The sequence below is a fragment of the Thyridium curvatum genome, assembly GCF_004353045.1.
Source record: "Thyridium curvatum strain D216 chromosome Unknown NODE_34_length_383523_cov_77.689754, whole genome shotgun sequence".
NCBI classification, from domain to species: domain Eukaryota; kingdom Fungi; phylum Ascomycota; class Sordariomycetes; order Thyridiales; family Thyridiaceae; genus Thyridium; species Thyridium curvatum.
In genome coordinates this window covers 74147-97458 of record NW_022156789.1, presented here as the reverse complement: position 1 = coordinate 97458, position 23312 = coordinate 74147, and the positions used below count along the sequence as shown (strand labels likewise).

General features: G+C 52.9%; 10 protein-coding genes across 10 annotated transcripts; 5 read left to right on the top strand and 5 right to left on the bottom strand.

Moving 5' to 3' along the window:
• Positions 1-628: 628 nt before the first annotated feature.
• E0L32_006123 (uncharacterized protein) lies at positions 629-1949 on the top strand (the record flags this gene model as incomplete). The annotated part of the gene is made up of 2 exons (XM_031140721.1): positions 629-1091; positions 1165-1949. The coding sequence occupies 2 exons, from the start codon at positions 629-631 to the stop codon at positions 1947-1949; spliced, it is 1248 nt and encodes a 415-aa protein (XP_030995104.1).
• An 88-nt stretch (positions 1950-2037) lies between these two features.
• Positions 2038-2918, bottom strand: E0L32_006122 (uncharacterized protein; the record flags this gene model as incomplete). The annotated part of the gene is made up of 2 exons (XM_031140720.1): positions 2038-2153; positions 2231-2918. 2 exons carry the CDS (start codon positions 2916-2918, stop codon positions 2038-2040), a joined length of 804 nt encoding a protein of 267 aa, XP_030995103.1.
• A 2982-nt stretch (positions 2919-5900) lies between these two features.
• E0L32_006121 (uncharacterized protein) lies at positions 5901-6893 on the bottom strand (the record flags this gene model as incomplete). The annotated part of the gene is made up of 1 exon (XM_031140719.1): positions 5901-6893. One exon carries the CDS (start codon positions 6891-6893, stop codon positions 5901-5903), a length of 993 nt encoding a protein of 330 aa, XP_030995102.1.
• A 1816-nt stretch (positions 6894-8709) lies between these two features.
• On the top strand, positions 8710-10356 carry E0L32_006120 (uncharacterized protein; the record flags this gene model as incomplete). The annotated part of the gene is made up of 1 exon (XM_031140718.1): positions 8710-10356. One exon carries the CDS (start codon positions 8710-8712, stop codon positions 10354-10356), a length of 1647 nt encoding a protein of 548 aa, XP_030995101.1.
• Positions 10357-10554: 198 nt separating this feature from the next.
• On the bottom strand, positions 10555-12323 carry E0L32_006119 (uncharacterized protein; the record flags this gene model as incomplete). The annotated part of the gene is made up of 5 exons (XM_031140717.1): positions 10555-11124; positions 11178-11385; positions 11441-11725; positions 11785-12066; positions 12139-12323. 5 exons carry the CDS (start codon positions 12321-12323, stop codon positions 10555-10557), a joined length of 1530 nt encoding a protein of 509 aa, XP_030995100.1.
• Positions 12324-12811: 488 nt separating this feature from the next.
• Positions 12812-14989, top strand: E0L32_006118 (uncharacterized protein; the record flags this gene model as incomplete). The annotated part of the gene is made up of 7 exons (XM_031140716.1): positions 12812-13074; positions 13139-13149; positions 13210-13365; positions 13421-13805; positions 13871-13955; positions 14000-14047; positions 14117-14989. The coding sequence occupies 7 exons, from the start codon at positions 12812-12814 to the stop codon at positions 14987-14989; spliced, it is 1821 nt and encodes a 606-aa protein (XP_030995099.1).
• A 265-nt stretch (positions 14990-15254) lies between these two features.
• On the bottom strand, positions 15255-16619 carry E0L32_006117 (uncharacterized protein; the record flags this gene model as incomplete). The annotated part of the gene is made up of 1 exon (XM_031140715.1): positions 15255-16619. The coding sequence occupies one exon, from the start codon at positions 16617-16619 to the stop codon at positions 15255-15257; it is 1365 nt and encodes a 454-aa protein (XP_030995098.1).
• A 491-nt stretch (positions 16620-17110) lies between these two features.
• E0L32_006116 (uncharacterized protein) lies at positions 17111-18892 on the top strand (the record flags this gene model as incomplete). The annotated part of the gene is made up of 1 exon (XM_031140714.1): positions 17111-18892. The coding sequence occupies one exon, from the start codon at positions 17111-17113 to the stop codon at positions 18890-18892; it is 1782 nt and encodes a 593-aa protein (XP_030995097.1).
• A 127-nt stretch (positions 18893-19019) lies between these two features.
• E0L32_006115 (uncharacterized protein) lies at positions 19020-20630 on the bottom strand (the record flags this gene model as incomplete). The annotated part of the gene is made up of 1 exon (XM_031140712.1): positions 19020-20630. One exon carries the CDS (start codon positions 20628-20630, stop codon positions 19020-19022), a length of 1611 nt encoding a protein of 536 aa, XP_030995096.1.
• Positions 20631-21694: 1064 nt separating this feature from the next.
• Positions 21695-23268, top strand: E0L32_006114 (uncharacterized protein; the record flags this gene model as incomplete). The annotated part of the gene is made up of 2 exons (XM_031140711.1): positions 21695-22199; positions 22265-23268. 2 exons carry the CDS (start codon positions 21695-21697, stop codon positions 23266-23268), a joined length of 1509 nt encoding a protein of 502 aa, XP_030995095.1.
• Positions 23269-23312: the final 44 nt, after the last annotated feature.

Genomic DNA, 23312 nt, shown 5'->3' with positions numbered 1-23312 from the left:
GATACGAGGAGACTACAAGGCAAGGCACCAGGCGAGCAAGGTTCAGATGTCGGTCTGCATGACATATTCGCGCCAGGGGCCAGGCAGACTTTCTATTGGCATGATCAACATGAACTGGTAGTATCCTGATTCCGTCGGTGACATTGGCGCAGACGACGTCGGAAAACAGTCATCCCGCTTGCCTGCTCAGCTGGCCGCCATGGCCAGCCATGTATGCAGGCCGGGACCAATGGCAATGCCGGGTGATACTCCTCGACTCGGTGACGGCATTTGGGAGGTCAGCATCATGTTGGGGCTGTGCAACATTTATGCAGTCGGTCGTTCCGGCCCCTCCCTTTCCCCCAACTCGCCCAGCCCACCACAACCGTGCCGAATCAGCCTGCTCGGAGGACTCGGTCTGCCCAAATGGTGGGTGCACAGCGAGGGCTTGGGTGATTAGGCATCGCGCGCGTCGTGCAGCATCAGATGACGTTTCATTGTGCCTTGCCTTCTCGAGGCCCGACATGGCCAGGATACTCTACCTGTGTTTGTCCTGTCGACCATTTCTAAACATCTCGCAAATTTTGCCCTTCCGGCTGACATCAGAAGCCTCTTTCTTGGTCTCTGCCATATTTCGGCTACCTGTAGTATGGGCAAATATCAATCCAAGTCCGAACTACCAGGGGAATCTGGCACGAGATCAGTCCAGTCCCCGGGCAATCTCGCCGTGTCTATACCCAAGCTCGACACCGACTGTCTCCTTCAAGCCCCCGACGAGAGCTCCATCAAGCGCTCATGGATGCAGTTGAGCAATCTGATCGACTCGCACGTCCAGACCTTCTACGATGCGGGCGTCAGTTTGCAAAACGACCGCGAGTCGATACGAAAGGACTTGAGACGATACCGTATCGTTGAAGAGGCTCGGGAGCTTGATGAGCTTGCCGAGCTGCTGTACGCGCCCGTGTACAGAAAATTGGGCCTGCGGGTATGCATCACGAGAGTGATGCTCTCGAGCATCGATTTCTTCGGCCATCCCCGCGGGACTTCTCTAGACCGGGACGTTGTCATACTCCTCAACCGGTTCCGACAGCTGAGGCCCAATCCAAGCCCAGGTGCATAATCTCCATCTTGTCGATATTTCCCATATCAGCCGATCTTCTCACTAACCAATTACGGTATCGTCAGAGCATGAGGCCGCCCTTGCACATTGGAGGATGATCACAGCGTTCTTCCTAGCACCATCCTCGAAGGATCTCCGAGACGACGAATACCCTTGCGTGAACCTCCTGGTGCAATTTCTGTCGTTGTTCAGGCTGATTCCAGATGACGACGAGAGGGCTGCTTGGACCGCAAGTCTCGTCACCATTGCACACAAGTCGATAGACGTTGGTGAAAAGATCTTTGCTCACCCGTCCACGTGGAAGTTTGAGTGGCACCCAGAAGCCAGCGCACTTCCTCCGCTGGAAATATTCATGGAGGAAACCAGCAAAAGTAGGAAAGACACGGGTGTCCCGCATTATGATGCGGGTCCGCCGCCCATCGTTTTGTTTCCCGCACTTATAGAGTTGCCCATCGGGGTCGGCGATACAGAGACTCCGCTCAACGTGGTACAAATCGCAGACCTTGGCCCGGGCATGGCCCTTTTCGAGTCTCGAGTCCGGAGCTTGTCCTCGCTTCTGGCACTTGAGAACTCGGAATCCTGCACGCAAGCAAGAGCTGCGAGTGTCGGCGCAACTAGTGACCTGCGATACGAGGGAGGTGGTGCGTATGCGTATCCCTTGCGCAACGACAGGCCGACGATTCGCAACGCGTCCCCTGGTCTCAGAGAGCCAGAGGACTTTATCAAACCTATCAGGAGGACTTCCACCATGGACAGTGTATCGAAGCATAGATCCTCCTCGAGCCGATCATTCGGCAGTCACTACACATCATCACGTAAAAAGCGAGATTCGAGGCACACAGCACCCTGAATATATTCACTTCATGTGGTTCATTTCCGTGGCAATCTTGGGGCATATAGCGTATATATATAGCATAAGAAAGTCTGATCTCGATGTTCTAGACTTGACCTTTGAGCTTATCCAAAAAGGTGTTGTCGACCTCTGAACCATCTGTCGCGTTAATGACCAAGACACTGATATCCTGGTGTCCAGTTCCTCCAAAGTTCTGAGAGCCTAGAACATCGTGAAAAAACAAGATGTTAGCGCAATGTACCTCGATTGTGTGACTATCACATCGTCTGAAGACGAACCTTGGTCTCTATGATGAACCTTCACCGACTTTACACTATCTGAACTGCTGGCAACACTCTGATCATCTTCTTCCGCGGCCAGCAACTCGCCGCTCCTCCTGGGACCGACCCAGTAGGCAATGTCGTCCCTGCTCGGGAGCCCAAGCCGGCTGTTCCTGACCTCCTCGAAATCGCCAAACGGCAGGGCAAACGGCGGCGGATTCTGGCCCATCTCCTTCAGCCTCTCCTCGAGCGCCGCCGTCGCGTGCACCAGGCTGTGGTGGTGGATCTGCAGGCTCTGCATGTTGGCGTCGTACGTGCTCTTGCCGCCAAAGACCCAGGTGAGGCGGACTCGGGTCGTCGAGTGCTTCTTCTTCTTCTTGCGGTCTGTCATCGTCGTCGTCGGGACCTTGTCCTCAAAGGACTCGGTGTTGAGCGTCTTGACACAGACTTTTACGGTCTGCTGCGCGTTGCGCAGCGCCTTCTGCACCATGACAAAGGTGTCGCTCTCGCCGGCGTCGGCGCTGGTGACGTCAAAGGCTCGGTCACGCAGGTCGGTGGCGCGCTGGATCTCGGCCTGCACTGTGGCGAGGGTGTTGACGGCGACCTTGACCTCATCTGGGGCGCTGGCGAGGGCCGAGATGGACTGGGCGAAGGTGACGCTGCCGTTGACGAGCGACAGGATGGTCGTGACGGGCTCGGGGATCATGGGCACGGTTAACGGTGCGGGATCTTGTCCGTGATAGTTTGGATCGGCCAGACCGTCGGAAAGATATGGGTTACACGATGGAGGTATGAGTGACTATACACGTCCGACTGGATGTTTACGGGTGGTGTTTAACTCGTTTTCACGTTGACGGGCTGGGAGAGTGTCGCGATCAATGACGCATCTCGGTCTGGTCGCGATGCCACATGATGGTGGCTTTATTACCTACCTGCCGCGGGAGAGAAGGCTGTGCCAATCTTACGGCGGTTGCCTAAGCCCGAGAGAGGGAGTGGCTTGCATCATTTCGGTGCCACCATCCAACTGTACATGGATAGTAGGGTTTCATACAAGGCTGACAGCGCCGAGGGAGATGCGCGTTGCCAAGCGATACTAAAATCGACTTTCAATCTAGGGACCACCAGGTGCGTGCCCAGGCTTGGCTCGCAAGAAAGGCGTGCCGGCGTCGACATTATTTCAGGAACTCGAAGAGGGCGGAGGCAGTGCAGGTGCTCATGTGGTGGTCAGCCTGCAGACGTGATGGCCGGATTATGCGGACTGGAGACATCTCTTTGGCCGTCGTACCGCCCTGATCCCTAGCGTTCCACAAACGATGGCCCATCCTGGTCTGGGGCCGGCGGGGTTGGGCTCGGTCCAATACTAGATTCGTTCAGCCGCCACTGGAATTGCAATCCAATGGCGTTATCACGAGATTGGTGTGGGCTTAAGATATAGTTATGAGCCTAAGTTTCTTCATGTGTTTTAAACATCATTCTATCTTTACCTAGACTTCACGCAGTGCTAGTGGATAAGTCTTCAGACACCGTATGCCTAGCTTTTAGGATATGAAGACATTCCGGATTACCATCATTGGAGCTAAGCAGTCGCTAGCCTTCGACTACTTAAGGATTGTAAATAAGTTATGAGTTCAAAACTACCTCGGGAAAGTGTTCCAGAATTGGAAGGGTCTAAGCAAGATCCATTCCCAATTGCCAGTTCATATGTCAAGTCGAAGCACCTTCTGACTGGCCATCTACTAATCAAGTTGTCCAGGCAAGTTCGTCACAGTTGGGGTATCACTAATGCCAACTAATACAAATCGGGGTCAATTTCGAAGGGTAGGCCTTTTTTTCACGACGAGTCAAGATAGGGCGACAAGTATTCATTGCTTATCGGACGATATTGAACCTGCCTATTACGAAGCCAAGGAAAGAGACAAGTATTATACGGTATCGGTTATATAGTAGTATATAATACAGACACTCATCAAATACTGTATCAATTTTCATAATATATTAATTCTGGACCCTTTAAATTTGCCCACCTTCCATGAGTTTCAAGATTCAATTCATGTGAGCTAGACGGCAACACCGCAACACTGGCATTGTGTCTTGTGATGATGGGGCGTAACAATCCGAAATTGAGAGGCTAGAGCGGAAACAGGCATCAATGTCCACATAGACGTCCGGGGATCGATCGATTGGGGGTGGTGCTTGTATCTTGGCCCATCCGATAAAGTAACAATCGCATAAACGCACTCTATCCTTGTGGGCCGGTCCCCTTTGTGCTCCATCTTTTCTTGAAGGTACTAGATATTACCTTTGAAAGTCAGCACTCTTGGCTACTGCTAACAATTTGCTGGCCTGAAATTTGGGTACAAAGTTCCTAAAAGTATCCATAAGTTCCGATCAAGAGGTAAAAGAGACGAGCTTTTTTTATTAAAAGGAAGAAACTTATATTCACAACTGTATTGCGGCTAATTTCTTTGTCAGGACAGCATACATAGAGTACTTGGGAGTACCAGTACACTCTAACTGACAATCAATTGCTAGCTGTTTAGACCGGTGTTACACTCTCAGACGCCAATCCGTATCGACGGTGGCCGGTCCATTTATCACAGCCCGACTCGTCGATAAATAACCAACTAATACGACTTAAACTCAGATACTCTATGCATATAGAGTCTCGAAGGTCTGGATCTCGTTGTTGGCCTACGCGGCCATTGACCCTTCTCAACCATCCCATTGACTTCGGGGTTCTAGACATCGTAGTTGGAGAAACTTCGACTCCAAACTTCTCGTGGATAAAATACATCTCATCTCGGTACACAGAGAGATTCTTGAACAGCTCCTCACGGAGCATTGCTCGCATGAAGGGGTCGATCTTGCCATAGCGACCAACGCGGGTGGGAGGGGACGTTGTGGTTCCAAATCGTCGAAGCCTCGCCTCTATTCTACGCACGGCGCGCTCGCTGCAGCCAAAATGATTAGCTATCACGGAATGTGTCGTCCAGAAACGCAGTAAGTACTATATACATGACTGGCGTTGCTTGTAAACTAATAACTGATGGTGGCTGACAACTTCTCCTCGAAGCAACTATGTGAATTGCTCTATTCTCGCTATGAAGCGATTCTCCAGTAAATTGAACAGGATGAGTGCAAGGGAGAAGTTATTATATTATATTAAAGTTATATAACACAATGAAATATATAGATCCAACCTTTTAGGATATAGCCAGTAGTCTCCCAGCCAATGATCCTAATAGAGCTGTTTATACTACATGTAGGATTGCCGATGTTTCTTGGATCCAAATCACAATGGTAGAACATCGAAGAAGAGCAATCTTTGAATATATATGGAACGGAATGCGTTTTCGCTAGTCTCTGTATAACAGCAGCGAATGACTGTATAGTTGAGCTATTGAATAAGTGCGTATCTGTTCCCAAGTACGTCCGATTTCGGCGCAGAGGACCCCAGCACGAGGCGGGCTCGAGTGAGGCTCAGGTGCGGCTTAGGTGTGGCTCGGGCAGGACAGGAAGTTACTCAGGTCTGAAGACCAAAAGGAAATTTGGAAGAATTCATATCTGACGTCGACTTTCATGGAAATTTGGTGGAGTCTCGGGCCTGAGAGAAGATTGATCATTATGAACTAGCTAGAAAAGCCACTTGCGCTCAAACACAGCCGTATATGAGGACATGGAACTCTTCTCAGACACTTTTCAGCGCAGCGACCCTCCTTGCAAGTGCAGTCCGCGTTACCGTGGGAGTGGGATCGACTAAATCCCAGCCGTGCGCGACCCCAGGCCACACGTGCAGCTCAACCTGAACTTTGGCCTCCCTCAGCAGCCTTGTGGCATAGTCAACATCCTCCGGTAAGAGAATGTCTAGGCTCCCGACCTCAACATAGGCATCTGGGACGCCTTCGACACTCTTGGCCCGCGAAGCCGATATGTACTGTAAGCCGTCGATGTCGTCCACAGGACCATTCGGGTCGCGCCCCAGGACGTGGGTCCAGGCCTCGAGGCTCTCCTCCGGGTGCCACCCGAGCATTGGCTTCATCTCTGGGTCGCATTTGGGCGTCCGGTGATCCAGTGAGGGATAGATCAGAATCTGCTTCTTGATCGGGGGCTTGAGCCCCTGGTCGCGAGCGTAGAGGCACAGGCCCGCAGAGATGCCGCCGCCAGCGCTCTCGCCGAGCACCGCGATGCGTGCGGGGTCGATGTTCAAATCGGCCGACTTCGATTGCAGCCATGTCAGGGCAGAGTAGGCATCCTTGATAATGCTGACCCCCGGGATCTCGGGCGCGAGGCGGTACTCGACGCTGAACATTGGGATGCCGCTCTCCTTGGCCAGCCAGGCGACGTACCTGCTCTGGTGCTCTACGGCACAGGTGACCAGGGCGCCCGCGTGAAAATGCAAACCTGCTGCAGTGGGCTGGGCCGCAGGTGTGCTTCCTGCCGGCGGGCTGAACTGGTACACCGAGATGGTCGTCCCATCCCAGGCAGTGATGTCGTGCTTGATTTCCTTGACACCTTCAGGGGCAGGCCAGTTCTCATTGAAGAGGTTAAACATGAGAGGGAAGTCGTGACGAAGCGCTTCCAACTTGTAGTCAGGGTTCCCTCTCTTCATCCTGTCTACTGGCAGCCGAGACAGGTGAGGCAGAACCTCTGCGAACCATTGTTGATCAAGTGTATAGGGCATCGCGGATGGTGTAACTCAGTAGTTTATGATGTGATATTTGGGCTCTAGGCATGTAGTACTCTTTATTATGTATTTACCTATTGTCGACATGAACTTTAGCAGCGACTTTCTGCCATATATAAACACATCTACGGAATACATTTTCCGCCGGTGAAGCAGTCTAAATGGATGATTGCCAAGCAGTCCCATTACAATCCTTCATGGTGATGCTCCGTGCAGCCGTCAGAATTTAGCGTTGCCGCGCGGCCAATGACACCTGTGTTCCCTCTTCCGGCAGGGTCGAAGATGGCTTTGATCTCCGGTTTTGAGCAAAGAACGACATCAGAACGGGTACCTAAGACGGTCTAGTCTAGTAATGGAATGACCAGGATTCTAAACCCCAAATGGCCTTGTGAACTACAAATTGTCAGAGCAAGGAGACTAAAAAGCGCATGGATTCTGTCAAGACGCGAATAAAAGCCGAAAAAAAAGCGAGCACATTTGCAAGCTGGAAAGCAATCCCGGCGTACTATGTGCTGAAATATCACGTCTCTCTTCTCTAGAGCCAGTACTAGTACGCTTCTTTTCTTTACTATCATAAGTCCATAGCTTATACGGATTCGTTTCTCGGTTGTCAGGCCAAGAAGAATGCAACAATCATTACCAGCTCGGTTCTGCCTCATATCTACTTACCGGTATGTAGAAAAGCCAGCTCGGGCACTCCAGGAATGGTCTGTTGGGAGTGCGTCCTTGGTAGGGAGCGTCACCATCTCGACATTACCGGTTACGTAACGGGCTGTGGCGAGGCAGCCATCTCTGCGATATCTCTCCGGGCGCTACCATCTTCGGACTCCTCAATGGTCACATCCTTCCTGTAAACTTGCTGCGCCTTGCAGCAACGCACTTGTTATTATTGCTTCGGGGGGAGTCCCAGGGCCACGAGCTCAAGCCATCTTCCTGTGTGCTGAGCTCACGAGTCTAGGCTTTCACGACGATCGACCTTCTGGGCGGACATGGATCAGTAGGTAGTTGGTCTGAACTTCATGGTTGGACTCCGTTCAAGGCACATGGGCAGTGCTGAACATCAGTACCGCAGTAAGACGGTCCAATCAGAGTACCCATTGCTATTGCAGGCAAGGGCCAAATAGCTGCCAAGGCCCGTCATTGAGAATGTGATTCGCTTTCCAGTCGTTTGCGACATATCACAGATGACAGCCCAGTGCCTGAACAGACTATCGCCTCTAGATCACGCCCTTGAGGTGCTCGGCGCTCCTTTCAGCGTATTCAAGACCATTTCAGGATATATTTGACGAGGAATGATTGCGTGGCTTGCAGAGATCAACAGAATATCTTTCGGAGTTGTGAGGCTGAGAAAGCGTCGTGATGAGGTTTGGACAAATGCAGTCCTGCTGACACTATCAGCCGCCACAGCGTGCAAAGAGGGAGCTGAGATTGGGCACTAAGGCACGGGGTGGCATGGGGTGGTTGTCACTCAATTGCTCCTCTTGGCATTTTGGCTTCCTGGGTTGCTTAAGCGGCCAGTGGAAAGCGAGGAGCCCGCTTGCGCCAAGAACCGTGGCGGCTGCTTCAAGTTCTAGATCAAGCCATATTTTAGTCAGTATGGTTGTCTTTTGAGAAGCAGCTGCCTGCGAAGTGTTGATCACAGCAAGGGCCTTGAGGATGAAAGAGGTAGATAAATAGCCATGCAGACGCCCATGGAGGAGCATCGCTTGTGATAGATCCTCATGCCGCGTCCCTGAACACGGCTGTACGTACTTTGTTCTTGCTAGTACACATCTCCAAACAACTCTGATATTCCCTCTTATAAATCTACAGCATGGATTCCCTTACCGACGTCCCGCACTACTGTGCGCAGATGTTCTTGCCTGCGGAACTCGCCGAGGAGGCCATCCAGAAAGCCCTCCATGAGAACCCAGAGAACATCATCTACTCTCCCGACATGGCCGTCGCCCCTGCCGGCGGCGTCGTCCCAGAGAGTGGCATGGGCATGCCAGGGCTTACCCAAGCCCGTCTCGGCTTGTTCGTCCGCAAGATGTGGGCCAACGGCAAGACCCTGCGCGTGCGTTTCCTGGCTGGCGGAAGCGCCTTCGTCCGCCAGAAGGTCAAGCAGTACGCCAACGTCTGGTCGCAATACGCCCATATCTACTTCCAGTTTGTCGAGTCCGGACCTGCCGATATCCGCATCAGCTTCGTCGCCGACGGATCCTGGTCCTACATCGGCACTGACTCCACCCTCGTGTCGGCAAACAGCGCGACCATGAACTACGGCTGGTTCAATGACAACACTACCGACGAGGAGTTCTCGCGCACCGTCACGCACGAGTTCGGACACGCCATCGGATGCATCCACGAGCAGTCCCAGCCCAATGCCACTATCCAGTGGAACAAGCCTGTTGTGTATGAGGCCTACCGCAAGCAAGGCTGGTCCAAGGAGCAGGTTGATTCCAACGTCTTCTTTCGGTATAACAGGGCCGATGTGACCTCGACTGCATTCGACCCAACCTCCATCATGGAGTATCCCATCCCCAAGGAGTTCACTACCAATGGTTTCTCCGTGGGCTGGAACACCCGTCTGGACTCGACCGACATCGCCTTCATCGGCAGGATGTATCCCAAGAGGCCTAGGCAAGCTGGCGATCCAGCCAGCGATTTGGAGATCGGCGTTTTCAACACCATGTCCGACCTCTCCCCAGGAGCGACTGCAATGGACCATCGCACCACTGTCAGCTTTGCTAAGTCACGCACCTCGGCTCCCGAGTTTGTCGTTGGCCTTAACTTTCTCGACTTTGACAACTCTCACAACCTTCGCATCAGGTCCCTTGTCGAGGAGGTTCATCCAAGCCAGGCGGTGCTCAACCTCCAGTCCTGGGATGACACTATTCAGTACGCTTCTGGCGTCTCCTGGTTCGCTTTCCCAGCCGACGACAAGGACTTCCAGCATGGCTCTGTCGCCACCAAAGACGCTCACACACAGAAGACCATCACATTTGAGCAGGAGTATTCTTCTGTTCCCAAGGTGCTCGTCTTCTTCACGGCTCTAGACATTGACAAGTCCGCCAACTGCCGCGTCAAGACATACGCCTCCGAGGTGACCAACCAGAGCTTCCAGCTCAACATTGAGACTTGGTCCAACACCAAATTGTCTGAGGCCGGAGTCTCTTGGATCGCCCTTCCCGCCGACAAGAAGGGTGTCATCACAGGAACGTTCAGCACTGAAGATGTCAGGCCTCCCACTGAACCACAGCCCAACAATCAAAGCATGGTGGCTTTTAGCCCTGGATTTGATAAGCCGCCGAAGCTGTTCATGGCTCTGAGCATGCTGGACATTGACAGGGGCACTCAGACCCGTGTCCGTCTGTCAGGCAGTAGCATCTCCGGCGAGCAGATGGAGTGGCACATCGACAGCTGGGGCGACACCACTTTGTATGCTGCTGGAGCTACATACATCGCCATTGAGACTTGAGCTCCCAGTCTAACCTTTTCTCTTCGGGAAGGCGCCACAGCTCCTTTCGGATTCACGGTCTGTTATTGTTTGTGATGGATAGTTTTATGGTTATTCCCACGTTGGATTGGACTTTACTACTCTACAACAGGTTTACCATTGATCTAATAATAAGTACTACTTGGCTCGAGTACCGGTGTTTCATCATGTGACAGGTTCCTAAGGACCAAAGTAGAAACCCATCATGACGCCGGAGAGCTTCTCATATCCAACCTTGTCGGCAATCTCCAGTATTTTCTCCTTTCGTGCGTCGCCAGAACGCAAAGATCCAAATGCTAGATCCTCACGTCCCTCGGGGTTCTCCGTCCAAGGCTTACAGGGAGGAACATCGTACATGAATCCAATTATGGACTCCGCTAGCTTCTCTGCGATCTGGCGGTTCTCCTCACTCAACACATGATTGTAATTCTGGAACAAGAAGGCAACCTCCAAGATGTGAGTCGCGAACCCCTTCAGCGGGCCGTCCCATGGGTTTGGCACGGCGAAGCGGTAGAAATAGCGCTTTTCGTTTGGCCAGCCGATCAAATATTTCTGAGTAGCCACGGCGAATACATCGGTGGCCAAGGAAGTAATGGCCTCTAACGCCTCCGCTTGTGACATGTCCTCGGAGACTTTGTAGGTATTTATGATGTCGTCTGCAAACTCGGGCAAAGCCTGCTTGAGGTAGCCTGGGAGCTGCTTGCTGACTTTGTCGAGTTTACCTAGTAGTCCCATGATCATAATCGAGGCCTGGTCATGTGTTAGCAACACTAGCCTCCCAAGGCTGAGAATCAATCACTCACATCGTGCTCATTGTTTCCGATGAAGATCTCCTCACACCAGGACTCCTTTTTCTGTGCAACAAGGGTTGATGTCTGGGCTTCCTTAAAGAGATCACCGTCTACACCAAGTCCGAGATACATCATCGGGGTTTTCTGGGTGAGATCTTCGACAGAAACTTTCTCGAAAGCTTTGCGGGTCGCGTCGATGCCAAGCATGCCAGCAAGAGCACTGGAAACAAGTTAGGGGGCTGTTCAACATGTAAAGACTACGAGACATAACTTACTTGAACTTTTCTTCTTGCGTCTTGGCGTCTGCGAAAGGACCCAGAAGAGCCGTACCACCAGCGGGAATGATCTTTTTGAAGAGTGGTTTATCCTGATACAGGAGCGCAGTGACGATCGACGACCCGGCGCTGTTGCCAAGCGCGGTGATGTTGTTGGGATCGCCTCCAAACCCAGAGATGTGCTTATGTATCCATTCAAAGGCCGTGATCACGTCATTGGCGCCAAAGTTGCCCTTGAGCCCTTCCTTGGGACTGGCAAGCCATCCCACGGCACCAAGTCGATAGCTATTGCACATGTCAGCACTACCGCGGATCTGTTCGGGCATCTCTCGTGGGGGCCATACTTGAGGTTGACGGCAACGATGGGACGCCCCCGAGAAGCTGCCAATGCGACGAGTTTGGCCTGGTCATAGTGTGGCCAGCTATCTGCACCAACAAACAGGCCTCCTCCGTGAACAAATACCAGTACTGGCAGTGGGTTCGCGGATCCCGCTGCGCCTTTAGGCGTCGTGATGTTCAAATTCAAGCAATTGAGTTCGTCATCAGGGACTGAGTCTGCTGGCAAACCCTGCTGAATAAACATCTGCTCATTCGGGAATCCATCTGCGGGCTGTGGACAAGACGGTCTGGTTGTAACAAGTCAGCTTATGCGCAACCTATGCAAATACCTTGCTTCTACTACAGTATTGCGAACTTACCCCCAATTTGTAGCATCGATGTCCTTCTGTTCGTGAATGACGCACTCAGCAAATCGCTCGTTCACGGTGGCATACTTGATGCCGCGGAATTGCGTTACTGTCGGCTCGACCTGGAGACCGGTGACCTTGCCCAAAGTTGGGTGGTCGACGGAGACATGTTGCCGTTCCGACGCTGCTTGGCTCATCGTGCCCGTTCTTCCGAAAGTGGGGGTTAACTAGTTGGACTTGTCTTTGCGTTCCGAGAGATAGAGAAAGTGCAAGCTGTCAGGAAAAGGGCGTCTAGGAAGTTTAAAACGAAGTTTCAAGATGTCTACCTGCATGCCTCTTTTAGGCTTCTTTATGCAGGGGATGATGGGACGATGTCCGTGGAACCGGGAGGAATGTCAAGGCGGCGTAGGCTATTGATGCGGGGTCGGAAGCTAAATCTGTACAAAGAACTGAGTAAGCGGACCGGAGCCATCGGCCGCTCGGCATTTCTTTAACACACCCAATCGCAGACACCGATCCGGCAGATGGTCAACTTGAGCGTCACATCGCGGGGTAAATCCACCAGCATGGTCGACTAATAAGAGGTAAATTACTCTGGACCTCGCTTGATGCTGTTCGTTCAAGCCACAGGTTAGTTGTCACGATAGCAGACTTGCCCAGTCGACGAAGGGCTTAAGCAACCATCATGGCACACGAAGAAGCCAAAGCTAGGATCCCTGTCCTTCCCGAGACCCATTCAGGGATTCCAACCTATCTACTGGCCAAGGCCGAGCGCGCCAAAGAAGCCATATTTCAGACCAGGACGAAACCCACCAACGATAGACAGAGGCTGCCCGTGATTCCGCAAGGAATTGAACGAGACAAATTCTTTGAAGCACTAGATGACCTGCGAAAACGACTTGGAGCAGAATACGTCGAGGTTAACGACAAGCCTCTTCGAGATGGGTGGTAAGCCTGACACAATGCTAGTCTCTCTTTTTTTCATCCCCCAGTTATTGACAACGTCTCGTAGGTACATGGAACGTAAGCAAGCGAGTCCCGTTGTATCCCAGGATTCTGGACCGTTCTAATGCACCTCGTAAGATCCAAACACCCATGATTGCATGGCGGTGCTGGACGAAGAGGAGCTAGTTGCATCAGCGGTTGTCTATCCAGGAAGCCCGGCCGAAGTGCAGGATATTGTCGAATGGGCTAATAAGCACCTCATTCCCATATTCCCAATATCGATGGGCCGAAATTGTGAGTGGCCAGTTTAAGATCAAATCCTGGAGCTGCGCTGACCAGCCAATACCAGTGGGTTACGGCGGTGCTGCTCCCAGGGTACGTGGCTCCGTCGTCTTGGATCTTGGCCGGCGCATGAACAAGATTCTAGACATCAATCCGGATGATTTTACCTGCCTAGTAGAGCCAGGGGTCAGTTTTTACGCTCTCTACGAGGAGATCAAGCGGAGGGGCTACGACCACCTCTGGGTCGACACCCCGGATCTCGGCGGTGGATCTGTCATCGGCAACACTCTCGACAGAGGTGTCGGGTACACGCCCTACGGGGACCACTGGGCTTGCCATTCGGGACTTGAAGTCGTCCTCCCCACAGGCGAGCTATTGCGGACCGGTATGGGTGCGATGCCTGGCAACAATACTTGGCAGACATTTCCCTATGGTTTTGGCCCTTACTCCGAGTAAGTGTGAAAGTGCCTTGCGGCTTGGACTAGTGCAAGTTGTCTTTGTCTGACATTGGCCCCAGTGGCATCTTCTCGCAATCAAACTACGGAATTGTTACGAAGATGGGCATGACGCTGATGCCCAATCCGGGTGGATACGAGAGCTTTGTGCGTGAAACTTCCCGCTCCATCGGACTGGACTCAGCTTATAGGTTCACAAGATGTACACCTTCCCCAACGAGGAGGACTTAGAGGCTTTGGTAAGTAACCCTTCAGATTTAGTCAGGAACAGGACGTGTACATGGGCTCATACATCCATTCATCTGCAGATTGAAATCATCCGGCCTCTACGCATCAGCAACATCCTGGAGAACGTCGCTCAGCTCCGCCACGTCACCCAGACCGTGGCCGTCAGCGGCCGGCCCCGCACAGACTTTTACACGGGCGACGGCCCCATCCCGCAGGATGTCATCCGGCGCGAGGCCGCCAAGACGCCCACGGGCGACTGCGCCTGGGTCTACTACGGCATGTCCTACGGCCCGCCCAACATCAGGCAGCACAAGCTCGCGCTCGTCGACGCCGAGTTCCGCCGCATCCCGGGCTGCAGGCGCGTCGACCCGGCCGTCCTGCCCGAGGACGAGTACTTTTGGTCGCGCGACAGGGTCGCGGCGGGCGTGCCGGACCTGCACGAGCTGCGGTGGTGCAACTGGATGCCCAACGGGTCGCACATCGCCTTCTCACCCGTGAGTCCGATCCGCGGCGCCGACGCAATGCGCCTGTGGGAGCTGGCCAAGCGGCGGCACGACGAGTTCGGCATCGACCTGTTCCCCGCGTTCTGCGTGGGACTGCGGGAGATGCACCTGATCATCGAGATCATCTTTGACCGGGACGACCCTAAGCGGCGCAAGGCGGCGATGGACTGCATGCGGGCCATGGTGGACGACGCTGCGGCATTAGGCTATGGCGAATACAGGACGCATCTCGTGCTGATGGATCAGGTTGCTAGCACGTACAACTGGAACGATGGCGCGCTGATGAAGTTTAACGAGAAGCTCAAGGACGCACTTGATCCGAACGGGATCCTGGCGCCGGGGAGGTGCGGGATCTGGCCTAAGAGCTATAGGAATCGCGGGTGGGAGATGTTGAAGGAGAGCGGAGAAAGATCGGAGGGAACAGGGATAGGTGATGTGCGCGTCGAGTGATGCTCTGCCTAGGTTTTGTTTTATAACTTCCTATCTATGGCAGGACTAGATGATACACGACCTGACGAACATTCATGTTTCTCTGTTACAATAATTCAACTGAGAGGGGTGTCAATGTCTGACAATTATTCCTCAAGCCCATCCTGTACGATGTATCTAAAGAGTCAGTCGAAGTAGTAGCAACAGGATCTATCACAGTGTGCCAAGATGATAAGAGCACCACTGGGAGGTCTGCAACGATAGCTTAGAACTGTCGACAACCCCATCACTCAACAGACGCGAGATATCGCTTCCGGATATCCTTGGCAATTTCGACATTGTTGCGAGCCCTCTCTCGAGATGCTTTGGCCCGACGCTCGAGCCAGCTGTTCCGGTCGTTCACAAAAACCTTGAACCTTTCCTCCCGTTGGGAGATATTCTTCTTTTGCAAGTCCGTCAAGGGCCTTGCCGCGGCTGGCTCAGGTAGGGCATTGATTGTCGGTCGATTCGGCAGCCGCTCCTCGACGGGCTGGATCTCTAGTTGTGGCCCCGGCAGCGTCTGGTACCAGTAGGCTGTGGTGGACCAGTCGTCGCGGAGATGATTGGCGTGCCCATGCTCGAGCTTGACCTTGATCTTCTTGTCGAAGCGCACGGGGTCCGCCAGATGCCACCGATACGACACCTGATGCCCGGGCACGTCCTCCTCATGAATAATTGTGCCGCAGAATGGGTATGCATTCTTCTGCATGCCCCATCCCTGGCTGAAGTAGTCTTCGCCGCCAGTGCCGTGCATGCTCGGCGGCCAGGTGTCGTCATCAATGAAGATCATATCATCGCCCTCTCCCCACCACGTGCCCTGGTGATGCAGCACCGAATGGTTGCATCCGATGTAGGTACCGGCGCCGGTAGTCTCGAGAATGGTGTAACCGTCACCTGCGAGGTTAGGGACTTGGGTCTCGAGACTGTTGGTCTGCATAGCGTTGGGGGCCCAGCCGTTGGTAGGGTTCTCCCGGCGCCAGTGGGCGTGGAAATAGAGGATCTCTTTCGGGTCAAATGGTCTCGGACAGAGCTCGTAGTCGATGTAGAAATACTGGAAGTAGGCGTCTTCACCTTGGTTCTCGATCTCGATGCGAGCTCGCTTGTTGAAAGGCATCGTGAGGTAGCAGTTGAATGCTGCCGACCCTCCGTACTTCTTCTCCTCCGACGGCTTCACGGACACGGTGAAGGGCAGAGACTGGAAGTTGGCTGCCATGGAATGGCCCAAGCAGAAAAAGTCCCCGATAGGCGCGATGACGTTGGGTGTCTCGGAGTCATCCCAGTACATCTTGATCAGAACCTTTCGATAATAGTCCGGGTCGCTGTCCTCGTAGCTTAGGCCCAGTGCGTTATGAACTTCGAGCATCGCAACGCCAGATTTGGAGTATGGAATAAGACCTGGCCCTAAGATGCGACGGCAGGTCTGAACGAACCACAGGTGAGTGATCTTGCCTGGGCCCTCAATATCTGCCAGAGTCGCAGTCTCGCCTGGCAAAACGACAAACGCATCCTCGTTGAGGCCAGACTGGTCAAAGCTCGAAATTCGAGCAGAGCGACCCTGTTTCCGTTGCGCAACAGACGACAACAGGTCTCCTCCAAATACCGAGGTTGTCATGATGATTCGATAGAGTTGGGTACTCTGCTGGATTCGTCAAGATCTGGTTGTTACGTTGTAGGCTCTCAGGAACGACAGCAAGAACAGAATGCCGTGCTTTATAAGTTGAAAAGCCAAGCAAGAGAAGTATTCATCAAACATTGCGCTCCAAGAAGATTGAGGGGAACTCAACTCAGTAGTCCGTCCCATGAACACAATAAAATCAGTTACATGCACGCTGACCATCACCCAGAGCTAACAGCCACTAATGCTAAGTGATTGCGGGGAATGGCTCGCGGAGTTAGAGTTTGCACCGCGAGACTTGGGAAGTTTGACCACTCCGCCCTAGACTGATGGTGATGGCCGCGGAATTAGCGTCACAGTCGCGAGCCCCCCAAGGTGATGAATCTCAGTCGCGGACCTGGCTTTATCTTCGCGGCATCTTTTTCCTTACATTCATTCCAACCTTCCAGTAAGTTGTTTGAAATCAAAACCATCATCCACTGTTCGGCATGCAGCCCTATGTCTCCGATGTGACTCCTGCCGGGGTCGATGCTCAGTCTCCGCATCCGGAGCCCACACGGAGCAAGAAATCGCGTAGTCGAAGGACGACCGCCTGTGACGCCTGCCGTGCCAGGCGAACAAGATGCGACAATCGCAAGCCCGCCTGCGGCTACTGTCGCGCTCGCGGAATAGACTGCCACTATGAGCAAAGCCTTCAGGGTCATGCACCGCGGGTCGAAGCGGAGCTGGCTGCCATCAACCAACGTCTTGATCAGATTACCAACCTTGTCCAGGCCAGACCCTCAACAAGCCCTGAACAGGGACCACTCGCCAAGCAGATACGAGCGGGCGATATGTTCACCGGAGAAGAGAAGTCCCCCTTTCAGTTGCTTGGGAGCGACTGCATCATGGATATTCTGGGGCTTGGGCCAGGCTTTGCCCACAACCTGCTCAAGCTTGAACGAGCTACTCCGCTCTCAGGCTCGAACCATGCCCCTCGCATGCGGATAATGCAACAGGAACATGCCATAATGGCATTAGCATCTTTCTCCACCTACGTGCATTGTTGGTACCCCATACTGCGCCCTGGCTTCTCGGAACGATACTTTGGTATCATCTCAGGCGTGCTGGCACCGAGTCCAGAGTCATGTCTGGTCTTGCTCGTGGCCGCCATCGGTACGTTGGCGCAACAGGACCCTATCCTGGGCGTGTCTCCCAGCGACGGGAGTAGCGAGCAATATTTCGATCTAGCCATGGCGTCGCTACCCACTGTCCTTGTGGATGGAGGCATCGAAAGCGTTCAGTCCCTTATCCTCTTAGCGGTTTACTACTGCTCCCTCGAAAGGCCTTGTCAAGCGTACGACTACGTCATGATAGCGTCTTTCAAGGTGCAGAATCTTCTTCGATGCACAAAGGAAAGAGACAATGAGCTTTTTGAACATATAAAGCGAGCATATTGGGCAGTGCTCCTTCTGGAGAGCGAGCTCCGCGTGCAGTTTGATGTGGTCGAGAGTGGTATCTGGAATCATGATGACGACATCCCTCTGCCCGACAGTCGTCGTACGTGGCAGTTTGACGTTGCCACGGGGTCACCGGCAACTACAATCACAACTCCAGGGAGTGACTTCTCTGCGATGAATCGACATGCAGATACAACCCAAGCCTACTTCCTCGCAGAGATCTCCATGAGGCGGATGCTGCACCGATGCAATACTGCGATCCGTAGAGCCATCGACGGTGAAATAGTGTACGCTCCCAATATCGCAAAGGAGCTCGAATTGCAGCTCGAGGAATGGTATGGATACCTTCCGCCTTCTGTTCAGTTCAAGAGTCAAGACTTGGAGAGTGCCATCTCATCTCACGATGATATCACAAGTATCGAACCGCTGAGCACTTTTCTCCGGGTACAATACTTCTGCTGCAAGATATCGATATATTGGCCGGCGGTTTACCAGAGCATTCAAGACGGCGCTGCCAGTCCAGAGTTGTTGAGACATTGTGAGAGATTCTTTCACGCATACATTCAAGTCATGCCTACTATGCTACAGTCCATGCGAAATTGCATCGTCAACCGATGGACACTGTATTCCACCGTGTTCATGACATCCATGGCAGTAATGTTAGCAATGGAGACTCCTTGCATACGGGAGGGCTGCACAATCGATTGGCCAAACCTATGGGTGTGCCTCAGGTCGGCAGAGGCTGTTGATGACTGTATTGTACGATCTAGTCCATCACTGCTATTACTGCACGAAGTTCTTGTCAACCGGTTGAGGAAGTTGCAGCACTAATGTTGATACATTGATCTAAGTATCGCAGCACAAATCATCCGTTTTAGATCTGCGATTGAGGTGAAGTGCAACCAGGATGTGAGAATAATCTAGTTATGAGAGCTGCCCTTCAGCAACTGAATGCGTGTCAACCCTGCACATGCTTATCCCATCCCAGGCCATCCCAGAGTCTTGCCGACTCTAAAGTCGCACCGTATTCGCCCCGTCCAGTTGCAAATGCGCAGATCGTCCCAGCTGTCGAATCTTGGTGTTCCGCGTACACCATTGTCGTAAGTGCAAAGCGATCGTTTGCAAAGACCTCTAGAATATCCCCGTCTGAGAAGATGCGCAGTCTCAAAGCCTCCAGAACCAAAGCATCTCGAGTATCACTCTGCTTCATCCAGAGTAGCGTGAAGGGTCCTGCATCGGGACATTTGTTGATGGTGATATCTCCATTTGATTCATGACGGTCAACAATGAGCATCTCTTCCACAACGGAGAAAGTGACTGTCGTCCGACAGGACCGATTCTCGCCAAGGTAAATGTGGAAGCCCAACGTCTCACAGCTTTCGTGCAATGACACAACCATCTCCAACTCCCAGGACGTAGACCGTAGATCGAAAAGATTCTTGTCTTTTCGATTCATATTGAGAGGGCTGCCGAGAGTGCAAGTCCAACCGCATGATCCTCGAAGCTCTGCCATCTCGGCAATTGGTTTGACTCCGAGTGTGAGTACCGAACACGAACCATCGAGCTCTTCGTAGATTTCAAAGGATGTAATGTCTCCTAATTTAGTGCGCAGTGCCCCTACAACCATAGGTATATAGAGCAGGAAGATCTCTCGGGGTAGAGCCATTGAGCCGTTCCATCCTTTTCTCTTCGCATGATTCAAAGTTATATCTTCCTCAGGAATCCAACCGTGCACAATATGCCTTTCATTTGTGAGATCAAGCAGCGAATTTGCTGCATAGAAAGGCCCATGGTCAAGATAACCTCCATGCTTGTATTGGAGCCTTGGGCCATTTTTGGTTGCACTCAAAGGTCCTGACATCCACAACTGTGCTCTCACAGTGCGCGATGGAGATTCTGGGCTCCCGATGAAGTGTTTGACATGTGCCTTCTCAACGTCTCCTTCAGCGCCGAGAATGAGGAATTGTCGCGTGATCTTGCCGAAGGATAGAGAAAGCAGATTCGTACACTCCCAATTCACGCCGTAATTACCACCCCACGGCTCGAATGGCTGATGTCTCGCTAGAATATCAACCAGAGGGCAGACATAGGCCCAGCTCTCAAGGTCGTCGGGTGATATAGTGTATAACCATGTGGTTGGACCAGAGCCTTCGACGCCTCCGGAAACGAGTCCATACAATCCTTTCGTATCTGCGCCAAGAATTCTGTCGAGCTCTGAGGACTGCATCACGTACGGGTCGCGGAAGCCGGTCACTTGTACGCCAGCTGGCTCGCCAAGCAAGATCGGGTTCCGAGGCGACTTCTTCCAAGTCACACCACCGTCGCTGGACGACGCAACCGAGATACCGGCCGCATTGCGTGGGTAAGGGGGCGTACTCCAATGGAAAGGCAGCTGCTTTACCGAAGAGTAAGCAATTCGTATGGTCTCGTCGCTCTCGTTGACATTCGGAATCCAGCAGCCTGTGAAGACACCCTCCTGGTCATAAGGCTCGTCTGGGAGGAGTGCTGGCGAAATCTCTGCTGGCTTCCACACTACCAAATCATCAGATTCAATGTGTCCCCAAGACATGTTCCCCCACTCGCAGCTTGAGGGGTTGCCTGTTCAATATCAGCGTCGCGGATCGAGAGTTTGATAAGAGCTTCGAGTTTGGGCTATACATTGGTAAAAGAGATGGTACTTCCTCGTCGAGTGGTTGTAGAAAGGTGCACAAGGGTCATTGATCCAGCAATCAGCAGTGAAATGAAATCTAGGCTTTCTGACCATCTTCTTCCTTCGTTCCTGTCTGACTCAACAATCTTCGTGTCCGCGTAAACGCACATCCTATAAACAGAGCACCAGGATAGAGCATTTAGATCAACATATATTAATCACCGCCTTTTTTGTGACATATTCTCAACTAACAGCATGGCTGCAGGAATGAGTGACTTTACGGACTCGGCGAAAATACCGAGGCCGCGAGCGTGCGGAGCTAAGACGAACTCCGCGACGTGTGGATATGGGCTTAGTTAGAGAGTCGATGCACTTGGAAACGTACGTGGCGCGAGGCTAAAATTCTTGCCCCATCACGCCCACTTTGGAACATTTACTATCTTCACATTCTGGGGGTTTCGTCCATGCGTCCAGAAGTTGAACTCTCATTCTGAGGCTTCTCGTGGGCTCTCATGTGCTCCAGACCCCAGGCCACGCACCCCATGCATCACCCCATGATTCCTCCGCCTTGATTAGCGCCAATCAGCAATCCGCCGGGGATGACTGACTGAAATTGGCGTATAAATATCTCTCTCGTCTTCGGAGAAACAGACCTGCAACTTGGGATCATATCCCAGCCATTTCTTTGACTTCAAAGCAACTCATCAGTAGCCGTCTCGGACTTATTGCTAGCCTTCAACATGACTTTGATACACGGGTAGGGCTATCTCCAAGAGCATTTTCCTCGTCACACTGTTGACTCACAGGTTGCATTCAGCGTGGATTATAGTGTCGTCGATCCGGCAAACAAATGGAAGATTCTCAAGTCTCAAGCCCGGTTTGCGTTTTGGGGTGAGCAAAAACAAGATCTCCGGTAATCTCTGCGGTTGAAATACTAATGGTTGTTTGGGAGTTCAGCTCTGTTGATATCTTCGGGCGTGGTGATGCAAGGCTTTGACATCGTCGCTGGCGGCCAACTCGCCGCTCTCCCTGCTTTTAGAGAGAAGTTCGGCGTGCTGCAGCCCGACGGCACCTACCTAATTCCTGCCCGATACCTATCTGCGTGGAACTCTATCGCCCCAGCCACCGAGATCGTCGCCACATTCATCTTTGTCCCGCTCCTCGAAAGATTCGGCCGCAAATGGGGCATCCTCGCAGCCTCGCTCATCTCCGTTGCTGGAGTTCTACTGCAGCAGCTGGCGCCTGACTGGCGTATGCACCTGGCTGGCCGCGGAGTCAACGGCTTTGCGATTGGGATGATGTTTACAATCTCTCCATTATGGATCGGCGAAACCTGTCGACCAGAACTGCGCGGGTTCTTCCTCTGCTTCTTCAACACAAGTATCGTCTTTGGTCAGTTCGCCATAGTTGTGGTGTCTCAGGGCAGCAGTCACATAACCGGAGTGTGGCAATGGTGGTTGCCCGTTGTAGCCATGTACTTCTTTCCCCGTATGTTCATTACATTTCTGTTATGACACCAATAATTACAAAGCTGATCAAATTGCTGGTGGCAGTGCTCTTGACGTTGATCTGGCCCATCTTCCCAGAGTCGCCATATTGGCTCGTCCGCCACAACCGTCCTACAGATGCAAAGAAGGCACTACGCAGAATCTACGGGTTCAAAGAGACCGAGTTCTACGACATTGAGGTGACACGCATGGAAGAAGAGATCCGCATTACCAGTGACTTGCACGGACACATCGAGCAGAGACCGCCGAGGCGGTTCCTCGGCATGGATGTCGAGCTGGAGCTCGAGTGCTTCGGAGCGACCAATCGCAAGCGCACATTTACAGCCATTTTTGCCGCTTCGGCGCAGCAGATGATTGGCGCGACGTTTGTCATCGGCTACGCTACCTACTTTTTCGAGCTCATCGGCATCCAAAACTACTTTGCCGCCTCCGTAGCGCTCTACGTCGTCATGCTCTGCGCCAGCACCGCCGCCTTCCCCCTGACCGAGATGTTCGGCCGGCGGTTCCTGATTGTCGGCCCGCAGTTCATGCTGTGTCTGATGCTTCTCATCATCGGCATCCTCGGCTGCGTGCCCGACAAAGCCCGCGCAAGCTGGGGCATTGTGGCCATCTTGTACGTTTGGGCGGTAATTTACCAGCTCTCCATCGGCGCGACAGGCTTCGTGCTAGCCTCGGAGATCGCCACGATGCGCCTGCGCGCCGCGACCCAGGGCCTAATCACGATAACGAATTCCGCCTGGGGACTGATCATGCAGTTCACGGTCCCGTACATGATCAATCCCGATGCCGGCGACTTGGGCGGCAAAGTCGGATTCATCTTCCTGGGTACTGGCTTGATTGCTAGTGTTGGCGGCTGGTACCTCTTTCCCGAGACGAAGGGCTTGTCGTTCGAGAAGATGGACGAACTGTATGCGCTGAAGGTCCCCCCGAGACAGTTTGGGAAAGTCGCTGCGGAAGCTGGTACGGGACATATCGTGCCAGAGTTAAAGGTGGCGACGGCCCATCACTCGGAGCAGGCCGAGGCTGACACTCAGCCGGAAAGGGTGTGAGTGAGCCCGCCTTCTCAGGACCTTAACACATAGATGGGTTGGTC